Source organism: Trachypithecus francoisi, unplaced genomic scaffold (assembly GCF_009764315.1).
Source record: "Trachypithecus francoisi isolate TF-2019V2 unplaced genomic scaffold, Tfra_2.0 Lachesis_group1, whole genome shotgun sequence".
Lineage (NCBI taxonomy): Eukaryota > Metazoa > Chordata > Mammalia > Primates > Cercopithecidae > Trachypithecus > Trachypithecus francoisi.
This window is the reverse complement of record NW_022681454.1, coordinates 54,795,629-54,815,010: the sequence shown is the minus strand read 5'-3', so window position 1 is coordinate 54,815,010 and position 19,382 is coordinate 54,795,629. Positions and strand designations below refer to the sequence as shown.

General features: G+C 39.5%; 1 protein-coding gene across 1 annotated transcript in view; it reads left to right on the top strand.

The window, feature by feature from the left end:
- FRAS1 (Fraser extracellular matrix complex subunit 1) overlaps window positions 1-19,382 on the top strand; it is a 478,911-nt gene that overhangs the window by 419,198 nt on the left and 40,331 nt on the right. Inside the window, exons 59-61 of the mRNA XM_033214331.1 lie at window positions 441-646; window positions 8,429-8,585; window positions 12,257-12,457. Of these exons, the coding sequence (XP_033070222.1) occupies window positions 441-646; window positions 8,429-8,585; window positions 12,257-12,457 (564 nt within the window). The remainder of the gene's footprint in view (window positions 1-440; window positions 647-8,428; window positions 8,586-12,256; window positions 12,458-19,382) is intronic.

Below are 19,382 nucleotides of genomic sequence, written 5' to 3'. Positions count from 1 at the left end.
GAGTGGCCATTTAGCACCAGACTTGCACTGCTGTTTTCCTTACTGTAGCCCTAGGAGGACAGTGAAGTCTTTTGAGTACCCAAGTAACAATCAAAATTTTTCTTACACCATCAAAATTTTTCTTACAATTATCCCATTTATTGACTTGCATTACCTGCTCATATTTGAGATGGTAACTGCATTTTGAAGTTGTACAAAGACAGGTACAAAATTGATCTGTTCTATTTCATTGGATGCACACTTATAGTAGAAGCAGTTCCCTTGTCCTGAGAGCAACAACCATGCTTTGGAATCTGCTTACCACCTGTGATTTATCAGCCTACCTTGGGCTTTGGTGGAGCTCACCTGCCAAAGTAGCTGCTGAAGGCTGACAAGGACTATGGCCACTGCTTCCCTGTCTTACACGAACGGTGACTTTGTCTTTCTGTCTGCCCACCCAGTGCCCAGCATGCAGTTTGCCAAGGATTTGCTCCTAGTGAAGGAGAAGGAGGGTGTCCTGCATGTCCCTATTACTCGGAGCGGAGACCTGAGCTATGAGTCATCAGTGAGGTGCTATACTCAGAGCCATTCCGCTCAGGTCATGGAGGACTTTGAGGAGAGACGAAATGCAGACTCTTCACGGATTACATTTCTGAAAGGGGACAAAGTAAGTGGATTGCTGGTGGCTGAAAGATGGGATTCTCTTCTTGTCTTTATTTGTCTGTAATGAAGTCATTTATATAAATCCCAAAAATTCTCCGAATTTTCATACTATGGTTGACCCTTGAACAACGCAGGGGACAAGGGTGCCAACTCCCCACATAGTTGAAAATGTCTGTATAACTTTTGACTCGCACAAAACTTAACTACTAATAACCTACTGTTGACTGAAAGCCCTACCAATAAATAAATAGTTGATTATCACATTTTTATGTGTCATATGTATCATATACTACGTTCTCACAACAAAATAAACTAGACAAAAATGTTATTAAGAAGAGAATATTAGGAAGAGAAAATATATTTACCATTCAATTAGTGGAATAGTGGATCATCATAAAGGTCTTCATCCTCATTGTCTTCATTCTCATTGTCTTCATATTGAATAAGCTGAAGAGAAGGAGGGAGAGGAGGGTCTGTCTCAGGAGTAGAGAGATGGAAAAAAATCCATATCTAAGTGCACCAACACAATTCAAACCTGTGTCACTCAAGGGTCATCCATAATTGATAATATTTTTAATGATATCATCTATTCCTTCTTTGGCTCCCACTTACAATCAAATCCACATATCATTGGTTGAGCTGAGAAGTTTAGCCAATGTGTAACATATCTGGAACTTAGCAGAATCAAATGAGTTCTGCTCTTATTACCACCTCTTAATCTCAAACTATGTTAGAGATGAATATACTCCACTAATGTTACTTTGAGAGCAAGAGACAGCCCTCTACCTGGACCCCTGTCCCAGGGAAACATACATCCCAGTATAGGACCAAATAGGCAGATGTTGAGCAAATTCAAGTCAGCAGAGTATTCTCTTGACAATGTACATGAAATCTCATGCATATGCACCTAGAAACTCACTACTAAAGCCAATGGAAAGCAAAAAAAAGCAGGGGCTGCAATCCTACTCTCTGATAAAACAGACTTTAAACCAGCAAAGATAAAAAAAAAAGACAAAGAAAGGCATTATGTAATGGTAAAGGGATCAATGCAACAACAAGAGCTAACTTTCCTAAATATATATGCACCCAATACAGGATCATCCAGATTCATAAAGCAAGTTCTTAGAGACCTACAAAGAGATGTAAATGCCAACACAATAATAGTGGGAGACTTTAACACATTGATCTAATTTTGTCAATATTAGATCAATGAGACAGAAAATTAACAAGGATATTCAGTATTCAGAACTTGAACTCAGCTCTGGATGAAGCAGACCTAATAGACATCTACAGAACTTTCCACCCCAAATCAACAGAATATACATTCTTCTCAGCACCACGTTGCACTTATTCTAAAGTTGACCACATAATTGGAAGTAAAACACTCCTCAGCAAATGCAAAAGAACAGAAATCATAACAGTCTCTCAGACCACAGTGAAATCAAACTGGAACTCAAGATTAAGAAACTCACTCAAAACCACACAACTACATGGAAACTGAACAACCTGCTCCTGAATGACTGCTGGGTAAATAATGAAATTAAGGCAGAAATAAATAAGTTCTTTGAAACCAATGAGAACAAATACAACATAACAGAATTCCTGGAACACAACTAAAGCCATGTTTAGAGGGAAATTTATAGCACTGAATGCCCACAGGAGAAAGTGGGAAAGATCTAAAATCGACACCCTAACATCACAATTAAGAAGAACTCAAGAAGCAAGAGCAAACAAATTCAAAAGCTAGCAAACGACAAGAAATAACTAAGATCAGAACAGAACTGAAGGAGATAGAGACATAAAAAACCCTTCAAAAAAAAAAAAATGAATCCAGGAGCTAGTTTTTTTAAAAAAGATTAACAAAATAGACAGACCATTAGCCAGACTAATAAAGAAGAAAAGAGAGAATAATCAAATAGACACAATAAAAATTGATAAAGGGGATATCACCACTGATCCCACAGAAATACAAACTACCATCAGAGAATACTATAAACACCTCTACACAAATAAACTAGAAAATCTGGAAGAAATGGATAAATGCCTGGACACATACACCCTCTCAAGACTAAACCAGGAAGAAGTTGAATCCCTGAATAGACCAGTAACAAGTTCTGAAATTGAGGCAGTAATTAATAGACTACCAACCAAAAAAAGCCCAGGACCAGACAGATTCACAGCTGAATTCTACTAGAGGTACACAGAGGAACTGGTACCATTACTTCTGAAACTATTCCAAACAATAGAAAAAGAGGGACACCTTCCTAACTCATTTTATGAGGCCAGCATCATCCTGATACCTAAATGTGGCAGAAACACAGCAAAAAAAATTTCAGGCCAACATCCCTGATGAACATCGATGCAAAAATCCTCAATAAAATACTGGCAAACCAAAACCAGCAGCACATCAAAAAGCTTACCCATGTGATCAAGTTAGCTCCATCCCTGGGATGCAAGGCTGGTTTGACGTATGCAAATCAATAAACATAATCCATCACATAAACAGAACCAATGAAAAAACCCACAGGATTATCTCAGTAGATGCAGAAAAGGCCTTCGACAAAATTCAACAACTTCAGGATAAAAACTCTCAATAAACTAGGTATTGATGGAACATATCTCAAAATAATAAGAGCTATTTATGACAAACCCACAGCCAATATCATATTGAATGGGCAAAAGCTGGAAGCATTCCCTTTGAAAATCTGTACAAGACAAGGATGAACTCTCTCACCACTCCTATTCAACATAGTATTAAATGTTCTGGCCAGGGCAATCAGGCAAGAGAAAGAAATAAACGGTATTCAAATAGGAAGAGAGGAAGTCAAATTGTCTCTTTTTGCAGATGACATGATTGTATATTTAGAAAACTCCATTGTCTCAGCACAAAATCTCCTTAAGCTGATAAGCAACTTCAGTAAAATCTCAGGATACAAAATCAATGTGCAAAAACCACAAACATTCCTTTACAACAATAACAGACAAACAGAGAGGCAAATCATGAGGGAACTCCCATTCACAATTGCTACAAAGAGAATAAAATACCTAAGAATACATCTTACAAGGGACATGAAGGACCTCTTCAAGGAGAACTACAAACCACTGCTCAAGGAAATAAGAGAGGACACAAACAAATGGAAAAATACTCCATGCTCATGGATAGGAAGAATCAATATCATGAAAATAGCCATACTGCACAAAGTAATTTATAGATTCCTTGCTATCCCCATCAAGCTACCATTGACATTCTTCACAGAATTAGAAAAAACTACTTTAGATTTCATGTGGAACCATAAAAGAGCCCATATAGCCAAGACAATCTTAAGCAAAAAGAGCAAAGCTAGAGGCATCACACTACCTGACTTCAAACTATACTAGAAGTGTACAGTAACCGAAACAGTGTGGTACTGGTACCAAAACAGAGATATAGACCAATGGAACAGAACAGAGGTTTCAGAAATAATGCCACACATCTATAACCATCTGATCTTTGACAAACCTGATGAAAACAAGCAATGGGGAAAGGATTCCCTACTTAATAGTGTTGGGAAAACTGGCTAGCCATGTGCAGAAAACTGAAACTGGACCCCTTCCTTACACCTTATACAAAAATTATCTCAAGATGGATTGAAGACTTAAACATAAGACCTAAAACCATAAAAACCCTAGAAGAAAACCTAGGAAATACCATTCAGGACATAGGCATGGGCAAGGACTTCATGACTAAAACACCAAAAGCAATGGCAACAAAAGCCAAAATTGACAAATGGGATCTAATTGAACTAAAGAGCTTCTACACAGCAAAAGAAACTATCATCAGAGTGAACAGGAAACCTACAGAATGGGAGAAAATTTTTTCAATCTCTCCATCTGACAAAGGGCTAATATCCAGAATCTGCAAGAAACTTAAACAAATTTACAAGGAAAAAACAACCCCATCAAAAAGTAGACAAAGGATATGAACAGATACTTCTCAAAAGAAAACATTTATGTGGCCAACAAATGAAAAAAAAAGCTCATCATCACTGGTCATTAGAGAAATGCAAATCAAAACCACAATGAGATACCATCTCTTGCCAGTTAGAATAGCGATCATTAAAAAGTCAGGAAACAACAGATTCTGAAGAGGATGTGGAGAAACAGGAACGCTTTTATGTTGTTGGTGGGAGTGTAAATTAGTTCAACCATTGTGGAAGACAGGGTGGTAATTCCTCAAGGATCTAGAACCAGAAATATGATTTGGCCCAGCAATCCCATTATTGGGTATATACCCAAAGAATTATAAATCTTCCTACTATAAAGACACATGCACACGTATGTTTATTGCAGCACTGTTCACAATAGCAAAGACTGTGAACCAACCCAAATGCCCATCAATGATAGACTGGATAAAGAAACTGTGCCACACATACACCATGGAGTGCTATGCAGCTATAACAAAGAAAAAGATGAGTTCATGCCCTTTCCAGGGACACGGATGAAGCTGGAAACCATCACTCTCAGCAAACTAACACAGGAACAGAAAACCAAACACCGCATATTCTGACTCATAAGTGGGAGTTAAACAATGGGAACACATGGACCCAGGGAGGGGAACATCACACACCAGGGCCTGTCTGGGTGGTGGGGAGTTAGGGGAGGGATAGCATTAGGAGGAATACCTAATTTAGATGACGGGTTGATGGGTGCAGCAAACCACCATGGCACATGTATACCTATGTAACAAACCTGCATGTTCTGCACATGTATCCCAGAACTTAAAGTATAATAACACACACACATACACACACAAAAAAACTCACTAGCAAACATGGCTGCACCAGAATTAAAGCCTACAACCTCAGTGTATGTCAAAACTGTGTATTGAATCAGAATCACATTTTCCCCATTTTAAAATCTCAGTTTCAGATGATTGAGTCAATTGTATCCCTTGGTTCAAGGCATATATCCTCATTGGTCAATACTAAGCCCTTCTCTTACTTTTGTTTTTTTTTTTTATTCATTTTATTTTACCTCCACTCTCCAGCCACATTCTTTTCCCTGCTCATCAATCTACTGTGTTTAATATGTATCTGTTAACTTGTATTTCTTCTTAAGAAATGCTTATTGTTTTATGTATACAGTTTTAATTTCTAAAATTGCTATTGTCCTCTTTTTTCATCTTTTACTGTTTCTACTCAGCGATATTTTGAGATCTGTCTATGTTGTTTAGGTGTACATGTAATCGGTTGCTTCTAACTGTTGCATGATATTTTATGGTATATGTCTTAGTCCATTTGCATTGCTATAAAGGAATACCTGAGGCTGGGTAGTTCATAAAGAAAAGGGGTTTATTTGGCTCACAGTTCTGCAGGCTATACAAGAAACATGGTGCCAGCATCTACTTCTGGTGAGGGCTTCAGGAAGCTACCACTCATGGCAGAAGAGGAAGGGGAGCAGGCATCATCACATGGCGAGAGAGGAGAAAAGAGAGAGGGTAGGGAAGGGTCAGGCTCTTATTAACTACCATATCTCATGGGAATTAAGAGAATTCACTCAACCCTGTGAGAATGGCACCAAGCCATTCATAAGAGAACTGTCCCTATCACCCAAACATCTTCCACCAGGCCCCACTTCCAATAATTGGGGATCAAATTTCAATAGGAGATATGGAAGGGACAAATATTTATCAGCATGTGTCTGTTATATTTTACCCATACACTCTTAGCAAAAGACAGTGAGGAATCTCAGTGATCACACCCACCAGCTTCCTGACATCTGTCATCACAAATAGTGCTTTAGTGCACATCCTCATACATGTCCACTTACAGACTTGAATGAGAATTTTCTTGGATATATAATCAGGAGCAAAATTATAAACTACAGGACATGCATATACTTAATTTGAAAACCTTGTGTTGGAATACTTTCCAGAATGTCACTAGAAGTGCATGAGGGTTGTTATAACCCTATATTCTCTTCAAAATGTAGCATTACTTATCTTTTGAATTTTTGCTAATTTAATATGCATAACATTATATCTCATTTTAATTTGTAATTCTCTAAGTACTAACCCTTATATGCTTGTTAGCTTATTGGGTTTCCAATAAGCATATAAGCTTATTTTTATCCTTTGTTTCTTATTTTATTGTATTATCTTTTACTCACTGATTTGTAGTACTTTCTTATATTTCCCAAATATTAATTCCTTGCCAGTTTTAGACATTTGAGGTATTAATAACAACTTTTATTTTTCTCTCACTTATTTATTACCTTTGACTATGGTGTTCTTAGTTGATCAGAAGTCTTCAATTTTGAAATAATCAAATGTATCCAGTTTTTGCCTCATGATTAGTCCTTTTGAAGTTTAGCATAAAACATACCCATCACAGATCACCCTCGATTCTTCCTCTGTTCATCATTACTACAAAAATAAAAGTGATAGCTTCCTTCTTTGGAGCACTCATGACATTTACACATTTACGACTCATAAAAACCTGTCTTAGTTATATATTTTATGGGAATTTTACTGGTGACAGGTTGAAATGTGTTTAAAACACATGAATATACTATAGATACCATCTTCAGATTTGAGTCTACATGTCTGTATTTGTTTTCAGTTCAAAAGAGAATCCTCTGCTTATCCAAGAAAGCAGAGGATTTTAATTTAATAAAATTATAAAGAAAATACAGTCTAGTAATCTGTGTTACCCACACAACAATCTATCATTATTCTTAAGCACATTTTAGAAGCTTTATTATTATTATTATTATTATTACTATTTTGCTTGCTAAGCATATGCTTTGAAACTCGTCATTCACTAACTTTTTTTTTAAGATCTAAAGAGTCACTGTTAACTTCATGCTTTCTATAAGGAATTCTTATACAAAAGATGTGGTAGACAAAAAGAAAACATTCTTCAGGGACTTAAAATCAGGTTAGCAAGTCACATATAAATGTTCACAGGGATATTCTCTCACCATTTAGTGTGACTTAGGAAATGTGAGAGTGAAACTTCTCTCTACTCATATATCCTTTCCAACATGTTAGAATAGTGAATTTAAAATGATCCAACTGAAAATATCCTCCTTCGCATCACATGACTCTACCATCGAGGCTGCTGTGTTATCTGAAATGTTGTGACCATATTTTACATTTTCTCAAAAATACAATCCTCAGTAGGGAATATTCTGTTGAGAAACACTTGTTTTTTTTCCATCAAACAGGGATTTGGATTGTGGTCTCAGACTTTCTGTACTCAGCAGTTTTCAGATGAGATATTATTTGGCAGCAGATTTGAAAATTCTTTAGCATTTAAAGGTATCTTTAGCCTAACACGAAGCCTTTCTGATTTCCTTATAAGGCTTCAATTTTTACAAAGGAAAAGAAGTGTTACTTAGCTGTCCAGAAAGTTTAATCAGTATGTTAAACCCCCGTCATCAGAAATCTACCTATTTTAATATGTGAAAAATGTATTAAGCAGCCCAGAAGAAATGTGGGAAAGCACACAGATGTTCTACATATGCTTTTTAGTGGGTTGTTTTGTTGATCTTGTTTTTCATAATTCATCGCCAGTAATTAAAAATGACTTGGCATGTTCTAATACAAGTCTACACATATAAGTAGGTCCCTCTGAAGCATGAACTGTTAAATTTGAACATTTTGTTTTATGAATGAAACTGGATCCTTTTGAATTTGTGTTGACTTTTTGATGCAATAAAGAAGAAAAATAATTTTCTGGGAAAACCAAGCAAGTCACTGATATCTTGCCGCAAATTTGAATCTGTCTTGTCCCGTTGGCTCTAGGTGAAGAACTGTACGGTCTATATCCACGATGACTCCATGTTTGAGCCAGAGGAACAGTTCAGGGTCTACCTCGGGCTTCCTCTTGGAAACCACTGGAGTGGAGCTAGAATTGGAAAGAATAACATGGCCACCATCACCATATCCAATGATGAAGATGGTAACAGAAGAAATTATCTTTAGTTACTCTTAGGTTGAGGGAACGTAAACTGATGTTTAACTAATTATTAGTGTTTTGAAAAATAAAAGTGCTTTAAGAATGCCTACTGATAACATTCTCTGAATATTTATATAAAATGTTGATAGCAAATGATCTCCCTCTACAGAGGTCCAAAAAAATTCATAGGTATTTTTAATATCATTATTCCCTACCACAGTGCTAGGAGATACAGAATGATTGTGGTTAAAAGCTGAGACAGAAATGCTAAGACAGAAAATAAAAACCATTTAAGTCACTGCAGTTCAGGAGCAGGACTGGAAATACAGTTGGAAACAGTAGAATCCAATGAACTGATTTAAAACACTGCCACCTTCCTGGAAAAGTCTAATTTTTCAGTTTTCTTCTCTCTAATTGATTTGGCCTACTAACCTAAAAAAATCCTTAAGCTCTATAGTCAAGTGTTAGCCAAGAATGACACAGTCACCAAGGAAGACAAAACCTGTTTCAAACTGGGACATAATCGTTTCACTAAGAAAGATATTTTAATGAGTGAATGGATAATAATATTACAAATAGTGGTAGCTGTTTTTATTGAATACTGCATACCAAGAACTATGCTAAGCATATTTTATTATCTTATTTAATAGTGGCAGGAATTTCTTGAGGTGGGCACTATTATTTCCATATTTTGAATAAAGAAACTGAACCTCAGCAAAGCTGTATAATTTGCACTCTTAGTTACACAGCTGCAAACAGCAAACCTGGGTGTGAACTTCATTCTGTCTGATTCTAGAATCTATACTCTTAAGTATCACTAACTACCCTAAGAGTCTCAGTGACTCTTAGGGTTCCTAGTGAAAAATCAGTAACTAACTTGGACATTGGATAAAATAAGAAACTCTAGTCTTGAAGTTGAATTAGTCCTTGACTCCGGGAGACTCAAGTTCAGATCCCAAAGTGAACCTCTCCCACGTACACAGAAAACCCATCATTGAGGCTCAGGGAAATAAGATTTATACTCTGCTGCAACTAACACAAGAACAGACAACCAAACACTGCATGTTCTCTCTCGTAAGTGGGAGATGAACAATGAGAACACATGGACACAGGGAGGGGGATGGGGAGCTAGGGGAGGGATAGCATTAGGAGAAATACTTAATGTAGGTGACAGGTTGATGGCACGTGTGGCTTGTAACAAACCTGCATGTTCTGCACATCCCATGTTCTGCACATTTATCCCAGAACTTAAAGTATAATTTTTAAAAAGGCCAGGTGCAGTGGCTCATGCCTGTAATCCCAGCACTTTGGGAGGTGGATCACCTGAAGTCGGGAGTTCAAGACCAGTCTGACCAGCATGGAGAAACCCTGTCTCTACTGAAAATACAGAATTAGCCAGGCGTGGTGGCATGCACCTGTAATCCCAGCTACTCAGGAGGCTGAGGCAGGAGAATCGCTCAAACCCGGGAGGCGGAAGTTGCGGTGAGCCGAGATCAGGCCATTGCACTCCAGCGTGGGCAACAAGAAGGAAACTCCTGTCTCAAAGAAAAAAGAAGATTTGGCCCGGCGCGGTGGCTCAAGCCTGTAATCCCAGCACTTTGGGAGGCCGAGGCGGGCGGATCACGAGGTCAGGAGATCGAGACCATCCTGGCTAACACGGTGAAACCCCGTCTCTACTAAAAAAATACAAAAAACTAGCCGGGCGAGGTGGCGGGCACCTGTAGTCCCAGCTACTCTGGGGGCTGAGGCAGGAGAATGGCGTGAACCCGGGAGGCGGAGCTTGCAGTGAGCTGAGATCCGGCCACTGCACTCTAGGCCGGGCGACAGTGCGAGACTCCGTCTCAAAAAAAAAAAAAAAGAAAAAAGAAGATTTATGCTGTGCTGTAGTGACCCTCCTAGGTTTCAAAGAGCATTTTTTTTTTTTTTTTTTTGAGACGGAGTCTCGCTCTGCCACCCGGGCTGGAGTGCAGTGGCCAGATCTCAGCTCACTGCAAGCTCCGCCTCCCGGGTTCACGCCATTCTCCTGCCTCAGCCTCCCGAGTAGCTGGGACTACAGGCGCCCGCCACCTCGCCCGGCTAGTTTTTTGTATTTTTTTAGTAGAGACGGGGTTTCACCGTGTTAGCCAGGATGGTCTCGATCTCCTGACCTCGTGATCCGCCCGCCTCGGCCTCCCAAAGTGCTGGGATTACAGGCTTGAGCCACCGTGCCCGGCCAAGAGCATTCTTATTAAAAACTATAAAACCTCAAATGAGGCTTATCTTCTACAGTAAGAAAGATTTGACTTTCCGAGAGGGAAAGAAAGGAAAATAAATATAAAAAGTAGAACTTTCTGGCCAGGTGCAGTGGCTCACGCCTGTAATCCCAGCACTTTGGGAGGCCGAGACGGTCGGATCACGAGGTCAGGAATCGAGACCATCCTGGCTAACACAGTGAAACCCCATCTCTACTAAAAATACAAAAAACTAGCCGGGTGTGGTGGCGGGCACCTGTAGTCCCAGCTACTCGGGAGGCTGATGCAGGAGAATGGCGTGAACCCGGGAGGCGGAGCTTGCAATGAGCTGAGAGCGTCTCACCACTGCACTCCAGCCTGGGTGAAAGAGTGAGATTCTGTCTCAAACAAAAGAAAGTAGAAATTTCTACCATATTCTATGATATACTCAAAATGGTATAAAAGTTATTACTCTCAATTTTTCCATCTTTTAATCACTCTCTACCACCACCCCACCCTTCCCCATGAGATACAATAGAAAAGAAGGCATGATTTGAATTTTTTGGTAAAAATCAATATATTATCTTATTTATTTATTTATTTTTTTGATATGGAGTTTTGCTTTGCCGCCCAGGCTGGAGTGCAGTGGGGCAATTATGGCTCACTGTAGCCTCGACCACCAGGGCTCAAATGATTCTCCCACCTCAACGTCCTGAGTAGCTGCGACCACAGGCATGTGCCACCATGCCTGGCTAATTTTTTAATTTATCTGTAGAGATGAGGTCTCACTATGTTGCCCAGGTTGAATATATTATTAATCATTTCCTAGCAACAAGATTCCATTAGGAAATCTTGTGTTCCTGAATTATCCTTGTAGCCAGTCACTGAAAGCACCCATACTTACCTATATAGCTTGTGGGAAATTAGGAAAAGCTGAGGATGGGGAGGTGAGAGCACTAAGAGGAGGGGGTCCAAAGGACCAGACGTGAGGGGTGGACTTGGTAAATTTAAGTAGCATGTAAATGAGATAAATTACAAACCTTTGAAATTCATATCTCATGAATGAAAAGTTGATTTATGTGATAGGTATTTATCTAGGGCCTACCATGTCTCAGTCCCTTGATAAACTGTTCAAATTTTAAAACATTCTGTGAGCTGTAGTGCCGAGACGGAAACTTGGACATCATGAATTTCAAAGTCTCTACAAATAATTCTACCCATTATATTGTTTTCAATAAGGAACATGTGAGACCTAACTCCTGCAGAATCACAAATAGATATCTTTTTCCAAAGCATTGTTTAGCAGTAAATACTGATTGAGTTTTATGACTGCAAGCCATTTTGCCTTCATATTGTTAACTAATGTGAACAATTTCCTCTTGTCATTATAAGGTGTTTTCCTGGAAGTCTGAGTCCTTTGTGCTATTCTAACTGGCCCTTGTTTTCCTAATCACGTTTCCTTAGCCCCCACCATTGAGTTTGAAGAGGCTGCATACCAAATCCGGGAACCCGCAGGCCCAGATGCCATTGCAATTCTGAACATCAAGGTGATCCGCAAAGGGGATCAGAACAGGACCTCCAAGGTTCGCTGCAGCACGCGGGATGGCTCTGCCCAGTCTGGTGTGGATTATTACCCAAAGAGCCGAGTCTTGAAGTTCAGTCCTGGTAATTGAATGCCAACCTCAACCTCTGGGTTCTACTTAATAGAGGGGCAAAAATCTTGTATTTGAAGAAAGGAATAAACAGATAAATGAAAAAGGAAAATAGTAGTTCCAATAGCATAAAGCATTTTTAAGCACACATTTGAGATTGCAGGTGACATTTCTAATTTGTAAAAATGACATGGGGGAAAAAGAAATAGGTCTCTTACTTTAGACCACACTGGGCATTTTGGTTCATTTAAAAGGATTTTTTGTTAGCCTAAGATTTGGTTGAATGATAGGACCACTTGGTTAAAAAAAAATACACACCTAACTGGCACCGTTCAACAAATATTGCTGCAAAGTGCTGTGCTGGGTCAATCAGGGATTACTACATCTGAAAGACACAATCCTTGCGTTCAAGTGGTTTTATATTTGCTAGGAAACAGGACACCTAGTTTCGGACTTCCCAAAACAAAATTTATAGGGAGATGAGTTTGGGAAAAGAGAGAGATGGAGTTCAGGTCATAGATCACAGCTTAAAGGTCTGTGACCTTCCACTCTCCCCCTTCCAGGGGACGTTTAAGTATTAATCTGATGAGGAGAATGAGACAGGAAAAGGGTTGAACTGTATGCTAGGTTTTTTCATAGAACTTTCTGAAACCTAACTGGTATAGTTCCTGAAACCATTTGCAATATAGCCAGAGGAGGGCAACGGTGCTATGAGAACTTTTCAGAGCTGTCTTGGCAAGTAGAGGGAGAAAATGATGCCCTCAGAAATGATGGGGGTTGAAGGGGGAGGGTCTCTATTTTCTCTCCCCACACCAGAGCTTTAAAGGGCTTCTGGCTCCATCCCATCTGTGTCTGATTGATGTTTGCTGGAAAGCGAGATGCCCTCCTTCCATATCTCCACACGGACCAGTCTTTCACTTTTCTGCATGAAAATCTGGGGAAAGGATAGGTCTAGAGGGAGCTTAGCCCGGATGTCTGTAGACTATGAAAGGGGCTTTAACTTCACTGAGGTATTTGCACCTTCAGAAACTCACCTTACAAAAAAAGAAGTGGGTCTTTTTTTATATATATACTTTAAGTTCTAGGGTACATGTGCACAACGTGCAGATTTGTTACATAGGTATACGTGTAGCATGTTGGTTTGCTGCACCCATCAACTCGTCATTTACATTAGGCTATCCCTCCCCCAACCTCCCACCCCCCTACAGGTCCTGTTGTGTGATGTTCTCTGCCCTGTGTCCAAGTGTTCTCATTGTTCAATTCCCACCTATGAGTGAGAACATGCAATGTTTGGTTTTGTGCCCTTGTGATAGTTTGCTGAGAATGATGGTTTCCAGCTTCATCCATGTCCCTGCAAAGGACACAAGCTCATCATTTTTTATGGCTGCATAGTATTCCATGGTGTATATGTGCCACATTTTATTAATCCAGTCTATTATTGATGGCCATTTGGGTTAGTTCCAAGTCTTTGCTATTGTGAATAGTGCCGCAATAAACATATGTGTGCATGTGTCTTTATAGCAGCATGATTTATAATACTTTGGGTATATACCCAGTAATGAGATCACTGGGTCAAATGGTATTTCTGGTTCTAGATCCTTGAGAAATTGCCACACTGTCTTCCACAATGGTTGAACTTTTTACACTCCCACCAACAGTGTAAAAGCATTCCTATTTCTCCACATCCTTTCCAGAATCTGTTGTTCCCTGACTTTTTAATGATCACTATTCTAACTGGTGTGAGATGGTATCTCATTGTGGTTTTGATTTGCATTTCTCTGATGGCCAGTGATGATGAGTATTTTTTCATGTGTCTGTTGGCCACATAAATGTCTTCTTTTGAGAAGTGTCTGTTTAAATCCTTTGCCCAGTTTTTGATGGGATTGTTTATTTTCTTCTTATAAATTTAAGTTCTTTGAATATTCTGGATATTAGCCCCTTGTCAGATGGATAGATTGCAAAAATTTTCTCCTATTTTGTAGGTAGCCTGTTCACTCTGATGGTAGTTTCTTTTGCCATGCAGAAGCTCTTTAGTTTAATTAGATCCCATTTGTCTATTTTGGCTTTTGTTGCCATTGCTTTTAGTGTTTTAGTCATGAAGTCCTTGCCCATGCCTATGTCCTGAATGGTATTGCCTAGGTTTTCTTCTAGGGTTTTTATGATTTTAGTTCTAACATTTAAGTCTTTAATCCATTTTGAATTAATTTTTGTAAAATGTGTAAGGAAGGGATTCAGTTTCAGCTTTGTACATATGGCTAGCCAGTTTTCCCAACACCATTTATTAAGTAGGGAATCCTTTCCCCATTGCTTGTTTTTGTCAGGTTTGTCATAGATCAGATGGTTGTAAGTGTGTGCTGTTATTTCTGAGGCCTCTGTTCTGTTCTACTGGTCTATATATCTGTTTTGGTACCAGTACCATGCTATTTTGGTTACTGCAGCCTTGTAGTATAGTTTGAAGTCACGTAGTGTGATGTCTCCAGCATTGTTCTTTTTGCTTAGGATTGTCTTGTCAATAAGGGCTCTTTTTTGGTTCCATATGAACTTTAAAGCAGTTTTTTCCAATACTGTGAAGAAAGTCATTGGTAGCTTGATGGGGATGGCATTGAATCTATAAATTACCTTGGGCAGTATGGCCATTTTCACAATATTGATTCTTCCTCTCTATGAGCATGGAATGTTCTTCCGTTTGTTTGTGTCCTCCTTTATTTTGTTGAGCAGGGGTTTGTAGTTCTCCTTGAAGAGGTCCTTCATGGCCCTTGTAAGTTGGATTCCTAGGTATTTTATTCTCTTTGTAGCAATTGTGAATGGGAGTTCACTCATGATTTGACTCTCTGTTTGTCTGTTATTGGTGTATAGGAATGCTTGTGATTTTTGCACATTGATTTTGTATCCTGAGACTGCAGAAGTTGCGTATCAGCTTAAGGAGATTTTGTGCTGAGATGATGCGGTTTTCTAAATATACAATCATGTCATCTGCAAACAGGGACAATTTGATTTCCTCTTTTCCTACTTGAATACCCATTATTTCTTTCTCCTGCCTGATTGCCCTGGCCAGAACATTTAATACTGTGTTGAATAGGAGTGGTGAGAGAAGGCATCCTTGTCTTATGCCGGTTTTCAAAAGGAATGGTTCCAGTTTTTGCCCATTCAATATGACATTGGCTATGGGTTCGTCATAAATAGCTCTTATTATTTTGAGATACGTACCATCAATACCTAGTTTATTGAGAGTTTTTAACATGAAGAGATGTTGAATTTTATTGAAGGCCTTTTCTGCATCTATTGAGATAATCATGTGGTTTTTGTCATTGGTTCTGTTTATGTGATGGATTACCTTTATTGATTTGTGTATGTTGAACCAGCCTTGCATCCCTGGGATGGAGCCAACTTGATCGTGGTGGATAAGTTTTTCGATGTGCGCTGGATTTGGTTTGCCAGTATTTTATTGAGGATTTTCGCATCCATTTTCATCGGGGATATTGGTCTAAAAATCTCTTTTGTTGTTGTGTCTCTGCCAGGCTTTGGCACCAGGATGATGCTGGCCTCATAAAATGAGTTAGGGAGGATTCCCTCTTTTTCTGTTGTTTGGAATATTTCAGAAGGACTGGTACCAGCTCCTCTTTGTACCTCTGGTAGAATTCAGATATAAATCCATCTGGTTCTGGACTTTTTTTGGTTGGTAGCCTATTAATTATCGCCTTGATTTCAGAGCCTGTTATTGGTCTATTCAGAGATTCATCTTCTTCCTGGTTTAGTCTTTGGAGGATGTATGTGTCCAGGAATTTATCCATTTCTTCTAGATTTTCTAGTTTATTTGCATAGAGGTGTTTATAGTATTCTCTGATGGTAGTTTGTATTTCTGTGAGATCGGTGATTGGTGGTGATATTCCCTTTATCATTTTTATTGCATCTATTTGATTCTTCTCTCTTTTCTTCTTGCTAGTGGTCTATCCATTTTGTTGATCTTTTCAGAAAACCAACTTCTGGGTTCCTTGATTTGTTTGAAGGATTTTTTGTGTCTCTATCTCCTTCAGTTCTGTTCTGATCTTAGTTATTTCTTGCCTTCTGATGGCTTGTGAATTTGTTTGCTCTTGCTTCTCTCATCCTTTTAATTGCGATGTTAGGGTGTCAATTTTAGACCTTTCCTGCTTTCTCTTGCGGGCATTTAGTACTATGAATTTCCCTGTGCACACTGCTTTAAATGTGTCCCAGAGATTCTGGTACATTATGTCTTTGTTCTCATTGGTTTCAGAGAACATCTTTATTTCTGCCTTAATTTCGTTATTTACCCAGTAGTCATTCAGGAGCAGGTTGTTCAGTTTCCATGTAGTTGTATGGTTTTTGGTGAGTTTCTTAATCCTGAGTTCTAATTTGATTGCACTGTGGTCTGAGAGACAGTTTGTTGTGATTTCTGTTCTTGTACATTTGCTGAGGAGTGCTTTACTTCCAATTATGTGGTCAATTTTAGAATAAATGCAATGTGGTACAGAAGAATATATATTCTGTTGATTTGGGGTGGAGAGTTCTGTAAATGTCTATTAGATCTGCTTGCTGCAGAGCTGAGTTCAAGTCCTAGATATCCTTATCAACCTTCTGTCTCGTTGATCTGTCTAATATTGACAGTGGGGTGTTAAAGTCTCCCATTATTATTGTGTGGGAGTCTAAGTCTCTTTGTAGGTCTCTAAGGACTTGCTTTATGAATCTGGGTACTCCTGTATTGGGCGTATATATATTTAGGATAGTTAGCTCTTCTTGTGGAATTGATCCCTTTACCATTATGTAATGGCCTTCTTTGTCTCTTTTAATCTCTGTTGGTTTAAAGTCTGTTTTATCAGAGACTAGGATTGCAATCCCTTCTTTTTTTTTTGCTTTCCTTTTGATTGGTGGATCTTCCTCCATCCCTTTGTTTTGAGCCTATGTGTGTCTCTGCATGTGAGATGGGTCTCCTGAATACAGCACACTGATGGGTCTTGACTCTTTATCCAATTTGCCAGTCTGTGTCTTTTAATTGGGGCATTTAGCCCATTTACATTTAAGGTTAATATTGTTATGTGTGAACTTGATCCTGCCATTATGATATTAACTGGTTATTTTGCTCGTTAGTTGATGCAGTTTCTTCCTAGCCTCGATGGTCTTTATATTTTGGCATGTTTTTGCAATGGCTGGTACCGGTTGTTCCTTTCCATGTTTAGTGCTTCCTTTAGGAGCTCTTGTAAGGCAGGCCTGGTGGTGACAAAATCTCTCAGCATTTGCATGTCTGTAAAGGATTTTATTTCTCCTTCACTTATGAAGCTTAGGTTTGGCTGGATATGAAATTATGGGTTGAAAATTCTTTTCTTTAAGAATGTTGAATATTGGCCCCCAGTCTCTTGTGGTTTGTAGGGTTTCTGCCGAGAGATCTGCTGTTAGTCTGATGGGCTTCCCTTTGTGGGTAACCTGATCTTTCTCTCTGACTGCCTTAACATTTTTTCCTTCATTTCAACCTTGGTGAATCTGACAATTATGTGTCTTAGGGTTGCTCTTCTTGAGGAGTATCTTTGTGGTGGTCTCTGTATTTCCTGAATTTAAATGTTGGCCTGCCTTGCCAGGTTGGGGAAGTTATCCTGGATAATATCCTGAAGAGTGTTTTCCAACTTGGTTCTATTCTCCCCATCATTTTCAGGTACACCAATCAAATGCAGATTTTGTCTTTTCACATAGTTCTGTATTTCTTGGAGGATTTGTTCATTTCCTTTTAATATTTTTTTCTCTAAACTTGTCTTCTCGCTTTATTTCATGAATTTGATCTTCAATCACTGATATCCTTTCTCCCACTTGATCAAATCAGCTACTGAAGCTTGTGCATGCAATACGAAGTTCTCCTGCCATGGTTTTCAGCTCCATCAGGTCATTTGAGTTCTTCTCTACACTGTTTTTTCTAGTTATCCATTCATCTACCCTTTTTTCAAGGTTTTTAACTTCCTTGCGATGGGTTAGAACATGCTCCTTTAGCTCAGAGAAGTTTGTTATTACCAACCTTCTGACACCTACTTCTGTCAACTCATCAAAGTCATTCTCCATCCAGCTTTGTTCCATTACTTATGAGGAGCTGCGATCCTTTGGAGGAGAAGAGGCATTCTGGTTTTTAGAATCTTCTACTTTTCTGTTCTGGTTTCTCCTTATCTTTGTGGTTTTATCTACCTTTGGTCTTTGATGCTGGTGCCTATAGATGGGGTTTTGGTGTAGATGTCCTTTTTGTTGATGTTGCTGCTATTCCTTTCTGTTTGTTAGTTTTCCTTCTAATAGTCAGGTCCCTCAGCTGCAGGTCTGTTGGAATTTGCTGGAAGTCCACTCCAGACCCTGTTTGCCTGGGTATCACCAGCAGAGGCTGCAGAAAAGCAAATATTGCAGAACAGCAAATGTTGCTGCCTGATCCTTCTTCTGGAAGCTTCGTCCCAGAGGGGAACATGCCTATATGAGGTGTCTGTCGGCCCCCACTGGGAGGTGTCTCCCAGTTAGGCTACACAGGGGTCAGGGACCCACTTGAGGAGGCAGTCTGTCTGTTCTCAGAGCTCAAATGCCATGCTGGTAGAACCACTGCTCTCTTCAGAGCTGTCAGACAGGGACATTTAAGTCTGCAGAAATTTCTGCTGGCTTTTGTTCAGTTATGCCCTGCCCACAGAGGTGGAGTCTATAGAGGCAGTAGGCCTTCCTGAGCTGTGGTGGACTCTGCCTAGTTCGAGCTTCCCAGCCACTTTGTTTACCTACTCAAGCCTCAGCAATTGTGGATGTCCTTACCCCCGCCAGGCTACAGCCTCTCAGCTCAATCTCAGGCTGCTACGCTAGCAGTGAGCAAAGCTCTGTGGGTGTGGGACCCCCCCCTGAAGCCAGGCATGGGAGAGAATCCCCTGGTCTGCCCATTGCTAAGACCATGGGAAAAGTGCAGTATTTGGGCAGTG